Source organism: Aquarana catesbeiana, linkage group LG08 (genome assembly GCF_042186555.1).
Source record: "Aquarana catesbeiana isolate 2022-GZ linkage group LG08, ASM4218655v1, whole genome shotgun sequence".
Taxonomy (NCBI): domain Eukaryota; kingdom Metazoa; phylum Chordata; class Amphibia; order Anura; family Ranidae; genus Aquarana; species Aquarana catesbeiana.
The window spans coordinates 51105522-51124949 of record NC_133331.1 but is presented as its reverse complement, the minus strand read 5'-3'; the positions used below and the strand labels follow the sequence as shown (position 1 = coordinate 51124949).

Below are 19428 nucleotides of genomic sequence, written 5' to 3'. Positions count from 1 at the left end.
CAATAAAAGGCATACACACTCGTTCCAGAGTGGTACCAAGCCAAATATAAAATGAAAGCACTCCAATAGTGTGATATTGCTAAAACTGATATTACTTTATTAAGCAATAAAGATGCACTCACATGTCTTCAGGTAACATAAGGCATAAATCCGGCATGATGAATGCCAGCAGATCAGGCTTTCCAACAGCAAAAATGGCCAAAATGTGACTGTGCGTGGTGATGTGTGCATGTGACCTCCCTATGCATTTCGTCACATCTGACGTCATTAGGGTAACTTTTTTTGATCACTTATTTTGCTTCTTTCACTTTATGGACTATTGATGTACAATTGCATGTACTTTTTGAGCACTAGAGCGCTGCACTATTGTTTTATTAAGGCTACAGATTAGTTTTAGAAAATTGACTTTTTGGTAACCCTTAATCCTTATTCCACAGGCCAGGAATTTCCAGCTCCACCCATTAGTCTCACTACTTTTCTACTTATTTGCACCTGTCATTATTCCAAAACAAATTACTCACATCTCAGTCTGTCTCTTTTGTGTGGGGAGATGCAGTTCTTAACCACTTTAAGACTGGGCCTCTTTTTTAGATGTGGTGTTTCCAAGTTAAAAACATTTTTTTTTGCTAGAAAATTAATGAGAACCCCCAAACATTATACATTTTTTTCTAACACCCTAGAGAATAAAATGGCGGTCATTGCAATACTTTCTGACACACCGTATTTGCGCAGCGGTCTTACAAGCGCACTTTTTTTGAAAAAAATACACTTTTTTGAATTAAAAAATAAGACAACAGTAAAGTTAGCCCAATTTTTTTATATTGGGAAAGATAATGTTACGTCAAGTAAATTGATACCCAACATGTCACGCTTCAAAATTGCGCCAGCTCGTGGAATGGCGACAAACATTTACCCTTAAAAATCTCCATAGGCGACATTTTAAAAATTCTACTGGTTGCATGTTTTGCGTTACAGAGGAGGTTTAGGGCTAGAATTATTGCTCTCGCTCTACCGATCGCGGCGATACCTCACATGTGTGGTTTAAATACTGTTTTCATATGCGGGCTCTACTCACGTATGCGTTCGCTTCTGCATGCGAGCTCGTCGGGACGGGGCGCGTTTTAAATTTAAAATTTTTTTTTCTTATTTATTTTACCTTTTTATTTTTACACTGTTTAAAAAAAAATGTGTCACTTTTATTCCTATTACAAGGAATGTAAACATCCCTTGTAAAGGAAAAAAGCATGACATTACCTCTTAAATATGAGATCTGGGGTCAAAAAGACCTCAGATCTCATATGTACACTAAATCACAATAAAAAAAAAAAAAATAAAAAATTGTCATTTAAAAAAATATAAAAAAACTAAATGGCCCTTTAAGAGCTATGGGCGGAAGTGACGTTTTGACATTGCCTCCGCCCTGCAGTGTCATGAAGACGGGTGGGGGCCATCTTCCCCTCACTCGTCTCCATGCACAGCTAGGGAACAGACCCGATAGCCTCCACCGCTGCCGACGGGGATCTGGTGCCGAGGGCACCAGATCGCGGCAGGAGGAGGGGGGCCCTCTCCCGCCGCCGATAAAAGTGATCTCACGGCGAATCCGCCGCAGAGACCACTTTTATCTTGTAGCGGACCACTGGCCGAACACTGGGATACTGGGGTTATGGCAGCTAACGACTGCCATAACAACGATATCCTCCTTCAAAATAGGGACATACATCGGCATGCGGTGGTCCGGAAGTGGTTAAGGAAGAAGAGTAAAATGGCTTGATTAAGAATCTATGTGAAATCTCTAGTAATTTGTCCGCAACCGATCATGGGAGAATAGTAACAAGCTTGAATCAAAGTAGAAGTCTAACTGGGACTGCACATTTTTGATGATGCATGGAGGGTTTAGAGTAAACCTTCACTTGCATCCTCAACACAGAAGTAAAATCCCAATGGAGCTCCTAACCCTTCCATACTCCACCCAAGGTAAAAAATGTAAGCATAGGAAAGCAAATTGGGGACCTTTGCACAATTGCAGCTTTGTTGAAAACCATTGTCGTTGTACTCGTTGGCTTTGCCTTGAGGTCCTCTAATGTCTGATTTTTGAGAGCGTTTTCTTGGCAGAACCAGGTAGAGGGGTTGACAAGAGACGGCTGCCCTAAGTGTTATCAGGAAGGGGCGCAAAAGGGCAGGATCTGCAGTTTATGCAGCTGACGTAGTGTCCCAGTTCATGGGGGGCACACTGTTATCTTTCTGCTTTGGCTGCTAAAGGGCAATGTCCCAGCACTGGGTCTGGGATGCATTTGGCCATCATACTGACTTGTCACATTCATGTTAGGTCACTGTCAGTCTGATGTACAGTAATGTCTGCCATAAGAAAAGGAATATTAGACAGAAAACATTTAGAGCTGGGGTCATGAATTCAGTTCAGTGAGTAAATTGTGCCCGTTTTCCTCTTCCTAAATATCAGCAATAACCATTGTGCTGCGAGAGGGAGCTTCTTCATCCCCAGCGGGAAGGAGGATTGTGAGATGTGTTTTGCACAGGACTATTTAAAATCCGTTGAGTGCATAAATGACTCGATAACTTCCAGTGCCATTGGGTCGGCGCCGACTTTTTCCTGCCTTCCTTCGCTTACCATCCAGCAATTTGGAATTTGCAACAATCAAGTAGATAACATGGCAGGCCAAGCAGCAGAATGGGCTAACGATAAAGAACGCCATTGAATTATTTTGCATACAGGATGAAGCTGCTTCACTCTGGCAGCCATTCACATCTCTGGGTGTATGAGCGGAAAAATAATTTTACAGCGGGGTGATACCAAAGCTCAGCGCTCAATGTATGACCATTAAGATCTCAGAGCGGAAGATACTACTTCTACCTGGAGAATGGTCATGGAGCGTGGAAAGAGTTTGGATTAGTTCACTTGACGGCCCATTACTCCTTTTAAGGTGATGATCAGATGCCAGATGGAGAAGTATAGAAAACCCATAAGCAGATAACGCTGTATGTATAGAGCAATTCCCATCAAACATGATAAAGCTGAATAAAACTTTTAACAGATATTAGATATTGTGGCCATGCATTCTTCAGAAAAACACAGAAGTGTTGTCGCAGAGGTGCCTATGGGAGTGTGCTAGTATGGTAGACAGTAAGGGAAAAATGTCTTGATCAATTTTATTGTGAGTCTTTTTTGATAATACCAATTGCACAATCTCTCCTATAGAGGATTAGGATGACATCTGTTTCCCTTCGCGTGTCTCCTTCTTACAGCATTTAGTGCAAATCCATAGGGGATAAGGATGACACCTGATATCCCCCATGTCCCCCCTCCTTATTACACCAGCATTATTATTAAGTGCCATCAATTCTAGTCCAGTTCCTAGCGACTTGATGAATAAGAGCTCTAAAAAGAAGTCGACTTTGTGCTAGTCTGGCGAGAGCTTCCAGTGTCATTTCCACAGCTGTAGTCAATGTGTCCCACCACCTAGTAGACGGTCTCCCTCTTCACCTGGTTCCTTCGATCTTCCCAAACATTATATCCTTCTCCAGTGGTCTCTCTCTTCTGACAGTGTGACCAAAATATGATAGTCCTAACTTCATGGTTCTTGCTAATAGCTGGTGTAGTGAGGAGGAGAGACCAGAAGGGGATAAAGCATCATCCTTATCCTCTATAGACCCATGCTACATGCTGGTGTAGTAAAGGGGAGAGAAAAGACAGAGATTAGGCGTCATTCTTATCCTCTGTGGACCTATGCTAGTGTAGTATAGAGGAGAGACAAGAAGAGACTCAGACATCATCCTTATTCTCCATGAACCCATGCTACATGCTGATGTACAGATAAGAGGGGGATTAGGTGTCGTCATATTCTCTATAGGACCCATGATATGTGCATGGTTAGAGACCAATAGAGGATAAGGCATCATCCTTATCCTCCATGGACCCATAATGGTGTAGTAAGGGGTAGAGACAAGAATGGGATCAGGCAAACTCCTTATCCTCTATTGTCTTTAAAATTTTTCACTAGGAAGGCCACATTGTACGAATTACAAATATTTGAGGGCTCAAAAAAACCCATAAATAAATGCATAACATTTAATTGAATGAATAACTCCCCCATTAGGGGTGTCCAGCAAAGTCCCCACTTACATCTAGAATTGCCCAACAGAGACCATCCCCCCCCCCCATAAATTCAGGAGTGCCCAGCAGTGTCACCCCTTCACCCCTCATACCCAGAATTGCCCAGAAGAGCCACACCTTACAGCCAGAATTGCCCAGTAGAGTTCCCCCCTCATACATCCAGGGGTGCCTAACAAAGGCCCCTCTTACCTTTCACATGGCAGAGCAACAGGGCTGAAGTCAGGGGGTAGAGCAGGTCTGGAAGGAAGAGATTCAGTCCTCCTGTAAATGCTAGAGGGGGGCCAATCGCATCACTGCTTGCTAGAACACTGGATGTTCTAGCAACCAACCACTGGGGGGAGGGGATCTGAACTGGGATCATGGCTGGCTTACTTGCGGTGGAGGTACCGGTATCTGTATTACTATACACAGACTGGCATATCCACTGCCAGCCAGCCAGGGTTGCTGCGTGTCTGATAAAATGTTGTAGTGACCCATAGTTTGGGAACACCTGCTGCATGAGAGAATCTGTGTTACATACATCAGTTTTTTGAGGAGGTTGTCATGAAACACGCCATCCATGTTTTCATTTCCAATCTTTTTATTGAAGTTTTTGACAGTATGTGAGTTGTATGTAACATATTGCAATTTAGAATTATCAAGGCAAAGAGTGTCCCCTATTGGGAGCCTGATGATGCTGTGGTATCACTATGCAGCAATTGAACTAAATTCTCCTAGGATAAGATCCTGCACGCTTACTTCAATTCTACCATCTTAGCGCGAGATAGCCTTATTCCATTGCGAATATTCCACAGAATCTATTACACACCACTTCAACTTTTTCAGATGTGTAAGAGAGATATAACCATGACTGCCATAAATGTCAAAAGCAAACCAGGGACCTTCTTCAAATGCTTAGGGGTTGTGAAAAAGTTTGTCCGTTCTGGTCACTATTCACGCAATGTATTGCTACGCATTTTATGATACCCAATATATGTGTGCTAGGGATACTAGAAGATTTGAACCTAGGCACCTATTAGAAACTATCTTTCTGTTTAAATCTTTTTTATTAAAATTTTAAATAACTAGAAAAAACATTATTAGGTAGCAAATTTGGGTACAAATCAGTATCCAAATAGTACACCGTCTTGCAACCAGAAAACTCCTCCAAACAAGCTGGAGGATTAGGTAAAGAAGAAATAAGAAATAAAAAGGAAGGAAAGGGGAAGAAAGAGAAGATAACAGCAGCAAGCACCCACATTCCCCCCAAAATGGCCATCTGTGTTTACAATAAGCAACTGTTCATCATGACACAATTGGTCAAGACCTGTGACACGAGTACATTACCCTCCTATGGATGCCTCTGCAACAAAACTTTGTTTTTTGTTCTGGACAGTCTGTCACGTACCATTTGAGTAGACCGAGGACTGGGCCCCGCACATCAACCAAATTTACAGCTGCGTGGAGACCAATATATTCTCCATAAGCACTGATCATAGGTTGCGTCCTCCATTATATTTGGTTATTTGCAACCTTGTAAGGCTTACAATCCGTATATTTTGTTCAGCTTTTACAATGATCTTACAGTGAGGGGAGAAAAGTATTTGATCCCCTGCTGATTCTGTACGTTTGCCCACTGACAAATAAATGATCAGTCTATTATTTTATTGGTAGGTTTATTTTAACAGTGAGAAACAGAATAACAACAAAAATATATATAAAAAAAAACGCATTTAAAAAAAATGTTATAAATTGATTTGTATTTTAATGAGTGAAATAAGTATTTGATCCCCTATCAATCAGCAAGATTTCTATCTCCCAGGTGTCTTCTATACAGGTAACAAGCTGAGATTAGGAACACTCTCTTAAAGGGAGTGCTCCTAATCTCAGCTTGTTACCTGTATAAAAGACACTTGTCCACAGAAGCAAGCAATCAATCAGATTCCAATCTCTCCACCATGGCCAAGACAAAAGAAGTTGTCCAAGGATATCAAGGACAAGATTGTAGACCTACACAAAGCTGGAATGGGCTACAAGACCATTGCCAAGCAGCTTAGTGAGAGGGTGACAACAGTTGGTGCAATTTTTTGCAAATGGAAGAAACGCAAAATAACTGTCAATCTCCCTCGGTCTGGGGCTCCATGCAAGATCTCACCTTGTGGAGTTTCAATGATCAAAGGAACGATGAGGAATGAGCCCAGAACTACATCGGAGAATCTTGTCAATGGTCTCAAGGCAGCTGGGACCATAGTCACCAAGAAAACAATTGGTAACACCCTAGGCTGTGAAGGACTGAAATCCTGCAGCGCCCACAAGGTACCCCTGCTCAGGAAAGCACATCTGACATTTACTAATGAACATCTGAATAATTCAGAGGAGAATTGGGTGAAAGTCTTTTGGTCAGATGAGACCAAAATGGAGCTCTTTGGCATCAACTCAACTTGCTGTGTTTGGAGGCGGAGGAATGCTGCCTATGTCCCCAAGAACACCATCCCCACCATCAAACATGGAGGTGGAAACATTATGCTTTGGGGGTGTTTTTTTGCTAAGGGGACAGGATAACTTCACCGCATCAAAGGGACGATGGACGGGGCCATTTTCCCTCGGCCACGGCATTGAAAATGGGTCGTGGATGGGTATTCCAGCATGACAATGACCCAAAACACACGCCCAAGGCAACAAAGGATGTTTGTATGTGGAGGGAGCTGAAGGTTCGAGTTGCCAAACGTCAGCCCCAAAACCTTAATGACTTGGAGAGGATCTGCAAGGAGGAGTGAGACAAAATCCCTCCTGAGATGTGTGCAAACCTGGTGGCCAACTACAAGAAACGTCTGACCTCTGTGATTGCCAACAAGGGTTTTGCCACCAAGTACTAAGTAAAGTTTTGCGAAGGGGTCAAATACTTATTTCACTAATTAAAATGCAAATCAAATTCTAACTTTTTTTAAATGCGTTTTTTCATTTTTGTTGGATGTTTTTCATTTTTTGGATATTTTTGTTGTTGTTCTGTCTCTCACTGTTAAAATAAACCTACCTAAAATTATAGACTGATCATTTCTTTGTCAGTGGACAAACATACAAAATCAGCAGGGGATCAAATACTGTTTTCCCTCACTGTATACTTTGTACCTTTATTGATGATCACAACACTTTAACAGTTGTCCTGTTAGGGACGAGAGTACGTTTTGTTTTGTTTTTGTGGATGAATGGTGCTCCTGAGTCCTGAATAAAAAGTATAGATTAATTCAGAGCAGTAAATCAAGAGTACATTAGTCACATGCACTGATATCTTTATATAGAAAAAGAATAAAAAAGAAAACAGAAAACAATGTACTAGTCCATAGTTAGGATTCAAGTACCATGTTATAATCTCTTTAATAGTAGGATGGAACATTGTGTCCACCCTGTGCTACAACAACATTACTTGTTATGTTTTCTTGCAGTCCTAATCAGATCCTCCAACAGCGTCATTCCGCCAAGTCCTTTCTCTGGCCGACGAGAACTGTATTAAAACTCTTCACTCTCCAATTGGGACTGTGTGAACTTTGTTTAGTTTCTCTGCCATCTCTTCACCCTCCGAAGTAAATTGTGCGTCGAGCTCAGGGGACTGCGATGTTTGGCTTTGTCCATTAAGTGGAAATCGACTTATTGCATTAGAGCGGAGGAGCGGTCTGCCTGAACTTCATCTCTTATTCCCCAGCTAAGCCGCCATCAATCACCCGGCGCTGTGTGGGTGTTCTGCAGCTCACTCCCTCCGCTCAGCGACACGGCTTATTATATGTCACTTTACTAAAGAACTTTCCGCCGCTTGTAAAATTAAAATCTAAATTGTATCATGACATTGTCTGCAAACATTTCAAAAGCCTTCAGTCCCGGTAACGCTGGAGGAGAGAGGAGTCCAGTATAATATTCTTACTTTATTGAGTAATAATTGCTGCAGGGGATCATGGGAAATTACACAAGTTGGGGGACTCTTTTTTTTGTTTTCTGGTTGACATTAGCAGTGTGATTGATTTCACTGGAACAGCTTAGGCTGGCCATACATTATACAATTTTCCTTTAGATTTACCAAAACCATATGAGGTCAGACCTAAACGCTTTCAATTTGTATGCAATCGGGCAGGCCCTTGCACTATGTAATTGAAGGTAAATCTAAAGGAAATTAAATAAGAAAATTGTATAATGTATGGCAGTGCAAGGGCCTGCTTGATTGCATACAAATTGAAAGTGTTGAGGTCTGACCTTATACGGTTTTGGTAAATCTAAACGAATATTGTACAAGAAAATTGTATACTATATGGCCAGCCTTAATCTCTTAACCACTTGCTGCCCGCCATATAGCAATATGACGTCGGCAAAGTGGTTGCGATATCCTGATTGGACGGCATATGGTACCGTTTCCGCCAGTAAACATAACAGTAGTAAATACAGTATATGGTTTATTCAAGTAAAATTGTTTACATGCATAGATAACACCAACAGTTGCCAAAAAAAAGGATATATAAACAAGAAATATTGGTACATGGATGTAATAGCAGTCATAGTACACGGGCATCATATTACCCAACTAGTTTTGCGAGATCCAGCTCGCTCTTCAGGGGTGGATGTGTGTAACATTGTACCTATGATAAAAGGTACAATGTTACACACATCCACCCCGGAAGAGCGAGCTGGATCTCGCGAAACTAGTCGGGTAGTATGATGCCCGTGTACCAATATTTCTTGTTTATATATCCTTTTTTTGGCAACTGTTGGTGTTATCTATGCATGTAAACAATTTTACTTGAATAAACCATATACTGTATTTACTACTGTTATGTTTACTGGCTGAAACAGTACCCCCTTCATTTAAAGTCCCAGGGCGAATCCTTCGTTTTACTATATGTTATAGGGATGGAAGTGTGTTACTGGGGACACCAGACCTTTCTGTTTTTTCTTTTTTCTTCATTCTGAATGGCCCGGCGGGGGGAGGAACTGTTTATGATACACAGTGCACAGAGCAAACGAGTTGTTTCTACATTAAGGTGGTTCTATAGGCAAAACATTTTTTACCTTAAAGCGGAGTTCTACCCAAAAGTGAAAGCTTCGCTTATCTGACTCCTCCCCCCTCTGGTGCCACATTTGCCCCCTTTCGGGGGGGGGGGGAGGGAACGGTTACCTGTTTTTGACAGGTACCTGTCCCCACTTCTGGAAGTTTGCGGCAGGGGGGAGGAGGGGGGCCAAACTTCCGGAAGTGGGGACAGGTACCTGTCAAAAACAGGTAACCGTTCCCTCCCCCCCCCCCCCCCCCCCCCCGAAAGGGGGCAAATGTGGCACCAGAGGGGGGAGGAGTCAGATAAGCGAAGCTTTCACTTTTGGGTAGAACTCCGCTTTAAGGTAAAAAATGTTTTGCCTATAGAACCACTTTAATGTAGAAACAACTCGTTTGCTCTGTGCACTGTGTATCATAAACAGTTGTTATTTATTTAAATATAATCCTTGTTTTCACTTTTACTTATTCTTACATCTCTGTGGGGCTGATTTCCTGCAGCTCCTTTGCAACCACTTCATGTCTACATGCATTCCTCAGGGTGGGTATTCCTGATGGTGACAACAATGGATCATGTCTGTGTAGTGAAACGGTAACTTATGTGACCGGGTCACAACACAAGGGCACAGTTGAGAGACCAGGATAAAGTGTTACAGAAAGACACATTCAAAAGTGCCGAGACTTCAAAAGCAAAAGGAACCTTTTGTACAAGTTCACTGGCTGTGGTCAGATGGCTTGCATGCATTACAGCTTCTCTTGATGGGTGACATGACTCAAACTATAATAATATAAAAAGGAGCACCAAAACCAAAAGATAAGGGAGTCCGAGATGCTTTTATTCCTTCAAAATTTGATCATATGAAACGTCCAATGCATTTCAGGGCCAAAAACACTCCATTTTCATCAGAGCTTAAAAGAACAAACAAAATAAAGACTTTGATCAACTCAAAGGGGTTGATTTACTATACCTGGATAGTGCAAAATCTGGTGCAGCGGTGCATGGTAGCCAATCAGCTTCTAACTTCAGCTTGTTCAGCCAATGACAGCTGATCATGTGATGTAAACAGAGCCGGTAATCGGGTATTTTTTCTCACGCTGATAGCGTGAGGAGAAAAACAAAAGCCGATCACCGGCGGCTGTCAGAGGGACATCAGTCCCGATCAAGGAGAGCAGCCGCGGAGTCATCTGTGCCCACCAGTGCCACCTACAAGTGCTTAACAGTGCCGCATCTAACAAGTGCCCACCAGCTCCACCTACCAGTGGCCACAGTGCCACCTATCAATGTCACCAATCAGTGCCTCATCAAGAGTGCTACCCATCAGTGCCACCTATCAATGCCTATCAGTGGTACCTATCATTAACACCTATCAGTAACCATCAGTGCCACCCATCAGGGCCCATCAGTGCCATCTTATCAGTGGCCATCAGTGCCACCTTATCCGTGCCTATCAGTGCCGCCTTTTCTGTGCCTATCAGTGCCGCCTTTTCTGTGCCTATCAGTGCCCATTGATGCAGCCTATCAGTGCCCATCAGTGTCACCTCATCAGCGCATATCAATGAAGGAGAAAAATTACTTGTTTGCAAAATTTTATAACAAACTATGAAACATGATATTTTTTTTTTCAAAATTTTCCATCTTTTTTGTTTAGTAAAAAAAAAAAAAACCCCAGTGGTGATTAAATACCACCAAAAGAAAGCTCTATTTGTGTGAAAAAAATGATAAAAATTTCATTTGGGTACAGTGTTGTATGACCGTACAATTGTCATTCAAAGTGTGAGAGCGCTGAAAGCTGAAAATTGGTCTGGGCAGGAGGTTAAACAAGCACATCTTGGATTCTCTCCTTTTTTTTGTATGGTTTTGGCGCTCCTTTCTTTATTAAAAGTTTTATAGAACAGTGTCACCTTATAACAGGAAGTGCCTGAACAAGAACCTCCATGACAGGATCACCAGAGTTGTGAATTATTTGAATGAAAGCTGTAGATTTTAAAAGAAAAGGTTGAAGATGACTTCTGAAATGAAAATAACATGTTTATTTATTTATTTATTTATTTATTTCAGGTACTTATATAGCGCCGTCAATTTACGCAGTGCTTTACATATACATTGTACATTCACATCAGTCCCTACCCTCAAGGAGCTTACAATCTAAGGTCCCTAACTCACATTCATACATACTAGGGACAATTTAGACAGGATCCAATTAACCTACCAGCATGTCTTTGGAGTGTGGGAGGAAACCGGAGTACCCGGAGGAAACCCACGCAGGCACAGGGAGAACATGCAAACTCCATGAGATTTAAGTGATTGGGTTTACATCGGCTTTAATGTTTGTCCTCCAGTAATTGTTTTGTTGGTTCTTAGTGTAATATTTTCATCCCTTATCTGATTATCTCTCTTTAGCTGTTTCCTGTCGCTCTTGCTGGTGGCCGCGGTGGTTTGGAAGATTAAACAGACATGCTGGGCCTCACGGCGGAGAGAGGTCTGTCTCTTTTGGAATTTTCTTTTACCCTTAAAACGCTCTTCTGTTGCTGTGTAAAGTTACAATGCGATTGATTTGCAAAGTGAAATAAACAAGAGCAGGCATAACATACAATGGTAGATATGTACTGTATATAGCCTGTGAAGAGAACAAAGCTGTGGGAGGGGCCCAGCAGGCCACACCCACCACAGGCTAGCTGCAGAAAACTACAGGAGGGGGCGGAGACAAGACCAGTCACCCTGCACAAAGAGAGAGAGCAGCAGTGATTGGTCTTTATTACAGGAAGCTCCACTGTGGCAAAGTACAGAAGTTCTTTCAAACTGGATTACTGCTCAGATACAGAGGAAATGCATAAAGGATACTAAGATTTCAAGGGTAACTCCACTTTCATGGGAAAAAATAACAAATAAAAAAGTATAGCATATACAATTGTGACTCAAGTCATTTTGCAATTGAATGTTATAAAAAAAATACCTTTCCTTTTCAATCTACAGCTCTGTAATTTTCTGTAAAGTGCAAGGCAATATGGCAACCAGGAGGTGTTCTGTATACAGAATGTTTACAGAACGCCCCACAGAAACATAACTTCCTGCTTGTGTGATTGGCTCACTGATTTTCCCTGCAGACTGCATTAAGATACAAGTAAGATTTCAGGCATCCCCTATAACAAAAATACATTTTTTGGTGAGATACTCCCAATAGGAAATTATGTCTAAAGTCATGCAGACCCTGCAGTTTTCCTCATTCATGACCTGCAGGTGCTGCAGCTGATTGATAATTATGAAACCACTCCCATTAGATTCACTTTCCCACATGGACACAGACAAACCCAAAGGGATTTCTTCAGAATAACAAAAGGTCGGAATCTGCAACAAAGTTTGTTAAAATCCTTGTATTGTACATAGATCACCCAGAGGGGAAGGTTTTTTTTTTTTTTCAACAAAAGTAGAGTTACTCTTTAACAGTATATCTGCTGCTTGTATTTAAACAATATTTGTTTTGCCTGGAGCTCCATTTTAACTTTAGTACTCACCTATCCAGCCCTCCTCGTTCCTCTAATCTTCACTCCATTGCAGAGCTATCGTATCTGGTAGAATCTTTACATTCATTGCTTCCGGGTGTGTCCGATGTCTGCGTTCCTCATTACATCCAGTGGCCCCTATATCACTACAGGACATAACAGTGACGTAGGAGCCAGAAGATAATACCTAAGTGTGGAAGCACTGGCATCCATACACCTCCACTGCCTAATGGTCCTGTAATCTATTTTTCACAAAATTATATCTTACTGTGTTTTTCCATCTTCTTGTAATGTCCTCAGTGAGCTCCTAAACCACTACTTTGTTTCCCTCATTTCCATTGATTTGGACCAAGCAGTGAATGTTACCTAAAATGTAAAATTTGCAGCGACACTGAATAAAAATAAAAAGACTATTAAAATGCAATTCATAAAATTGTGCAAAAAAAAAAAAAAAAAAAAAAAAATATATATATATATATATATATATATATATATTTAATATATACATATTGAGCCTACTCTTCCAAACTGCATCTTCCATATTCAAAATAAAAGTTGAATTATTTTTGCTGTGACGACTTTGAAAGGGGTGCACTGATAACGATACCGCGTATTCGTAAAAATGCTCCTGATACCGATACTTTGCAGTGCAATTTGCATCCATACAAAATGAATGGACTCAAATCACACTGCAAAGAATCACATGCAATTTGAACAGGAACACTGTGAGATTCCTGTCCGAATCGCATGCACTTTCCCGCGCTGCTCATGTGTAAACCCGGGCTGAAGTCACTGTGACAAGCCTGGGTTCACATAGGAGCAGTGGGGAAACCACATGCGATTCAGACAGCAATTGCACAGCGTTCCCGTTCAAATCGCATGCAATTCTTTGCAGTTGCGATTTGCGCCCATTCATTTTGTATGGATGCAAATTGCACTGCAAAGTATCGGTACTCAGCATCGCGAGTACTTGACCGAAAGTGTCAATACTCGTACTCGCCGTTAAAAATCCGGTATCGGTGCATCTCTAGTTTTTGATCTTAGACCAATATTACAACGTGCATCACCATGTGCATCAACAACCACCATCTCTGCACACTCACCAGCTCTCTGAAAAGGGAAGCAGCAAACAGCGCATAATAGATGAGAAAAAGGCAAAATCTCCCCTGTACAGGTGATGGTCCCTTGTTCTGACGGTCCTCTCCAGCAGGGAGCAGCTTTCACTGACTTTGTTAATGTGTGGGAGGAACGCTCACCTCATGAAGCCACAGAAGGTCATATATAGTGTGGTATTTTAATTTAATTATAAAAATAATGTAGAGTATACAATTGCGACTCAAGTCATATTGTAATTGAATGTTATCATAAATGACCTATCCTTTTCAATCAGCAGTGCTGTAATTTTCTGTAAAATGCAATATGACAACCTGGTGGAGTTCTGTACACAGTGCACTAAATTCGTTTTTTTACATTTTTTTTTTTTTATATATATTATAGCAGAAAGTAAAAACATTTAGATTTTTTTATTTTCAATTTTGTCGCTCTTTTTTTTGTTTATAGCGTAAAAAATAAAAACTGCAAAGGTGATCAAATACCACCAAATGAAAGCTCTATTTGTGGGGGAAAAAAGGACATCAATTTTGTTTGGGTACAGCCTTGCACGACCGCGCAATTGTCAGTTAAAGCGACGCAGTGCCGTATCGCAAAAAATGGCCTAGTCATTAAAGTGGGGTTCCACCCAAAAAAAAAAAACTACATGAAAAATCCTAAAAAAAAATACAAAAAAAATGTGGATATTTTTTTTTTTTTTTACTCACCTCTAAATGCCTGTTGCTAGGGGGTCCCTCATAGTCTGCCTCTTCCAGTGCCTGGGCTGGTGACATCACTTCCGTCTCGAGACAGGAAGGGCTCAGCTCTGCTCCCTCCCTCCTGTCAATCATCTGGGACCCATTACAGGTCCCAGGTGACTGAGTGGCCAATCACTGCGCGCTGCGCCGCTCGCGCATGCGCAGTGGGTGACAGGCTGTGAAGCCACAGCCCGGCGCCCACAGTTGCAATGCTGGTGCCGCTGAACGGAGGGGGAGACGAGCGGGGCTTTGATCCCCCACATCGCTGGACCCTGGGACAGGTAGGTGTCCAATTAAAAGTCAGCAGCTTCAGTATTGGTAGCTGCTGACTTTTAATTTTTTTTTTTTTTTTTTGACTGGCCCTCCTCTTTAAGGGAGTAAATCTTTCCGGAGCTGAAGTGGTTAAAATCCCTGCAATGTACATACCAGTAGATCACCCAGGGGGAAATGTTTACTCTTTAACTAAATGGCCATCCATTAAAACTGTAGTATTATGTTCACCACTTGGTTACTAGCAATCCGCCAATCACCCTGCAGCCAGACCCCCATTTATCAGTTAAAACAATGAACAGTCATTTGCACAGTTTTGTTATGTTTATTACGGGATACAACTTGGCTTGGGGAAGGGACAATATGAGATGGCCTTGGCCTTGCAAAACTGGATGCACACCTTTCACCCCAGTCTCCTTCCTTTGAATAACTTTTCTGCAGACTGTTGCTCCTTTTTACCTTGTACAAATCCTTCACTGCAAAACTATTGATTTTCTATTTCTTCACTTCCATTGAGACAAGAAAGAATCACTCTGAATAATTCCTCCTTGCAGACCATCATGGTATTGCCTATGCGAATCAAAGAGCCAGAAGCCTACACAGCCTCTCCCCGATGGCTCAGAGAATCAGACAGCCACACAGTCTTTTGGAAGGTATCACCATTGTGCTAACCAGACCAGAGATACACGGTACCTCTCCACGATGGCCTGATACATGGTAATGAGCGGACTACTGCTTTCAGCAGTCACAGAACGCTGATCAACTTTCCTCCACTTGACTGCTACTTCTTCCGTTCTGATCTTCTTCAGCAGGCAAGTCCTGTGTTCCCCGGTCACAGCAGCTTGATACTTCTTAGAGATGAAGATCTTTATCTAGGACTCCCTCCTTGTGGCTCCTCCAGCCCTCCTCCGCGCTTGGCACATCCCCACGTGGGGACACCCGGAACAGCAACTCAATACTCCATTCTGTCCGTTCCTACTTTCCAGAACTCCCCCTTTGGCAGCATGTGATCCCAGCTTATATGGGAGGCCTGCCCCCTGCCAGTCCCCAAGGGTAATTGGTCAGAGCTCCTCACATGAGCTGCTTGCCACTCAAACCTCAGCTCCAACCTCTCTTCCAGAACAATCCTTCTGAAAGCAGGGGAGGCACCTCTGAGTCAGAGCACAGGTGGCCACACCTCCCATTACACCAAACACTCCCAGTCCCAAATTAAAACAACCAGGCCAATCTTAAAGCACAGGCCTGGCTAAATGTACCTGTACTAGGACCCTAAGCTATGGAAATACTATTCTAACACATACCTTCAGGTAGAGGGTGCTACAAAACTACAGATAAAATTGCTTTCAAATCAGTTTGCTATCTCATCCACATGAAGCAGTAATGAAAGCCAGAGAATAACACTCACTAAGATGGCCACCGATCCCAGAGCCAGAAGAAGCGGTCACCTATTGCTCCACCCAACATGTTTCGTGCAATTGCACGTCTTCAGGGGACTCTATCAATATAGTGTATGTTAGTTGCAGTCAAGTGCACTGCTCTGTGCACACACCCATAGTCCATCTAGGGAAATTAAATAAGATACGGCAGCTCGCTACGCATGCATTAAAAGACATATCAAGAACCTGTACACTAGTGAATGTATACATTTTAACCACTGGTATCTCTATTCCAAGCACCGGCATATAGGATCTTCTACACTGACTACTACTCAAGGGCCTATGCATGCGTAATACAGTACCCCATGCATACAATTCACTGTTAATAAAAGTTTGTTTGTTTTTTCAGTTTCCTTTACCGATAGCTGAGTGCACCAGTTATCCTTTGATTCCTATGGTGTGTGAAGCTTAAATTGAGCATAGCAATTAAATAGACCCAAAAACCACAGAGAAAAAAACATTTTTATTTCAGGCACACTGCGGTTTGGCTGGCATACAGTCGGGTGCTGGTGCATAAATTGTACAGCAAAGAATCCTTATTAATAAATTCCACATATGTGTGTTGTATCCTGTGTGGGCATTGGCTGACGAATAAAGTATCCCGTGAGTAAAGAATTTGGATGTTGGCGCAGCATCTATATGTGATCTTACACACATATGCCTTAGTAAATCCAAGTCCAAAGTGTCGCCCTAGGTGAGCGGTTGCCGCATGTCCAGGGTGCTTTGCTTTGCTTAGGGAGTTGTCGCCATATTCTAGAGTTTCTGTTTGCTGTGTTGCCGGGCAGCTGCATAATCTCCGTCGTAATTACGGGTAGCGCTTGTCTCTGAAATGGAAAGCAGACGTTTGATCTGTGAGCTGGTACATATGGCAGATGTACTGACAGGTGTACGCACGCTAAGGGATCGTCTGCGACACACAGACAAGCTGCCCGCTGCTTTGCCCAACAACCCCAGGAGAGGATGGGGGGCGCAATGCCATGTGGTACATCTGTAACCCAAGTATGCCATACCGCTGTTAGTGCAAGTGTCTCCTCGTACGCACCTGTTACAGCGGATGTTTACTTTAACCTTTATAATACGTCTTGTTTGGAAGTGGAGGATGAATGAAAATTTCCACCTTCAGGCATCTTTAATCCATTGGTACTTACATGATCCCCTGAAACCTTTATTAAAGGGTGATTATTGTCCCTTCAACGTTTTTTAGATATATTTTGTAAATGTTGTTAGATTAAGCCAGCCATACATGGATCAAAATTCAGCCAGTTCAGCAGGGACTAGGAGTGCTAATTGCCACTTTAAACAAGCTGCTAGCAGGCTTCAGAACTTATTGAAGCTTTTGAAAGCCTGCTGAAGCCTGCTAGGAGCTTGTTGAAAGTGGAGATCAGCATTCTCATTAGGATGTGTTCAACATTTAAAAACTGATCCCCAAGGTTAATCTCTGAGGGGGGAGTGAAACGTGTTGGGCGTGGTCTGGCTGGAGCCCGGGCTAAAGGCTGTTACACTTTCTTACCTGGGGCTTGCAGAGATCTGCTGCACATATGGACATTTTCTTCCCTGTACATTGCTGTCTGGAGCCAAGATGAGCTCTGTTCTAGCCTGCTTCACAATGGTTGGCTTTATTGATTGGGGTTCCTACAGCCTGAGTAGCATCCACAGTTTCAGTTTGGGATCACAGGCCTTTGACATAGGTTAAAGTTATTATGTAAAAGGAAAAAAAAAATGTTTCCGGATCGCTAGTAGCTTTTTGTGTCCTCATCTTCTCAGTGACTTTAAAGTGTTATTAAACCCAGAACCTGCATTCACTATATCTGGTCTTCCACAGTACACAGAACATGGAAATGCAATTATTTAAGTAAATATAAACTGCTAAATACCTTTTCTCATCAGCAGTATATAGCAGTCTTGTGACTTCTATCAGTGTCTGGTTAAAGCTTGTAGGAGGAGTTTTACTCTGATTGTCCTATGAGGCTGTAGGACCCCTGACCCTCTGTCTGGACGGTGCTGATTGGCCCTGTGCTGATCACATGCACTCTCCCAAGAAAAAAATAAACACTCGCTAGCAATACACACCAACTTGAGCATGTGCAGAGTGCCCCCAAAGGCTCTGTCTTACGAGGAGATGGACTGGGACTGTGGAAGAAGGGGAGGATCAGAGAAGACAGGATCATGCAGCCTTTTTACACAATGCAGGTTCCACAGTGAGTATAACACACATGCTTTACTGCACAGGACGCACTATGAATGTAGACCCGCTATATATGCAATGTATAGCGGGTGCATGTTTGCTGTATTGTCATTGTTTGCTTGATGAAGGTCCCTTTGAAATTTGTAACAAAAATAAATATTTTCCTTTTGATATTACAGTATCTCACAAAAGTGAGTACACCCCTCACATTTTTGTAGATATTTTATTCTATCTTCTTCTATTTATTGTATCTTTTCATGTGACAACACTGAAGAAATGACACTTTGCTACAATGTAAAGTAGTGAGTGTACAGCTTGTATAACAGTGTAAATTTGCTGTCCCCTCAAAATAACTCAACACACAGCTGTTAATGTCTAAACCGCTGGCAACAAAAGTGAGTACACCCCTAAGTGAAAATGTCCAAATTGGGACCAAAGTTCAATATCTTGTGTGGCCACCATTATTTTCCAGCACTGCCTTAACCCTCTTGGGCATGGAGATCACCAAAGCTTCACAGGTTGCCACTGGAGTCCTCTTCCACTCCTCTAAAACGACATCACGAAGCTGGTGAATGTTAGAGACCTTGCGCTCCTCCACCTTCCTTTTGAGGATGCCCCACAGATGATCAATAGGGTTTAGATCTGGAGACATGCTTGACCAGTCCATCACCTTTACCCTCAGCTTCTTTAGCAAGGCAGTGGTCATCTTGGAGGTGTGTCTGGGATTGTTATGTTGGAATACTGCCCAGTCTCCGAAGGGATGGGATCATGCTCGGCTTCAGTATGTCATGGTACATGTTGGTATTCATTGTTCCCTCAATGAACTGTAGCTCCCCAGTTCCGGCAGCACTCATGCAGCTCCAGACCATGACACTCCCACCACCATGCTTGACTGTAGGCAAGACACACTTGTCTTTGTACTCCTCACCTGGTTGCTGCCACAAATGCCTGACACCATCTGAACCAAATAAGTTCCAAATAACCAAATAAGTTTATCTCATCAGACCACAGGACATGGTTCCAGTAATCCATGTCCTTAGTCTGTTTCAGCA

The 19428-nt window shown here is 42.3% G+C and overlaps 1 protein-coding gene across 1 annotated transcript in view; it reads left to right on the top strand.

Moving 5' to 3' along the window:
- The window catches only part of ATRNL1 (attractin like 1), a 968544-nt gene that overhangs the window by 597663 nt on the left and 351453 nt on the right, over window positions 1–19428 (top strand). The window contains exon 26 of the mRNA XM_073595827.1: window positions 11539–11617. Coding sequence (XP_073451928.1) covers window positions 11539–11617 — 79 coding nt within the window. The remainder of the gene's footprint in view (window positions 1–11538; window positions 11618–19428) is intronic.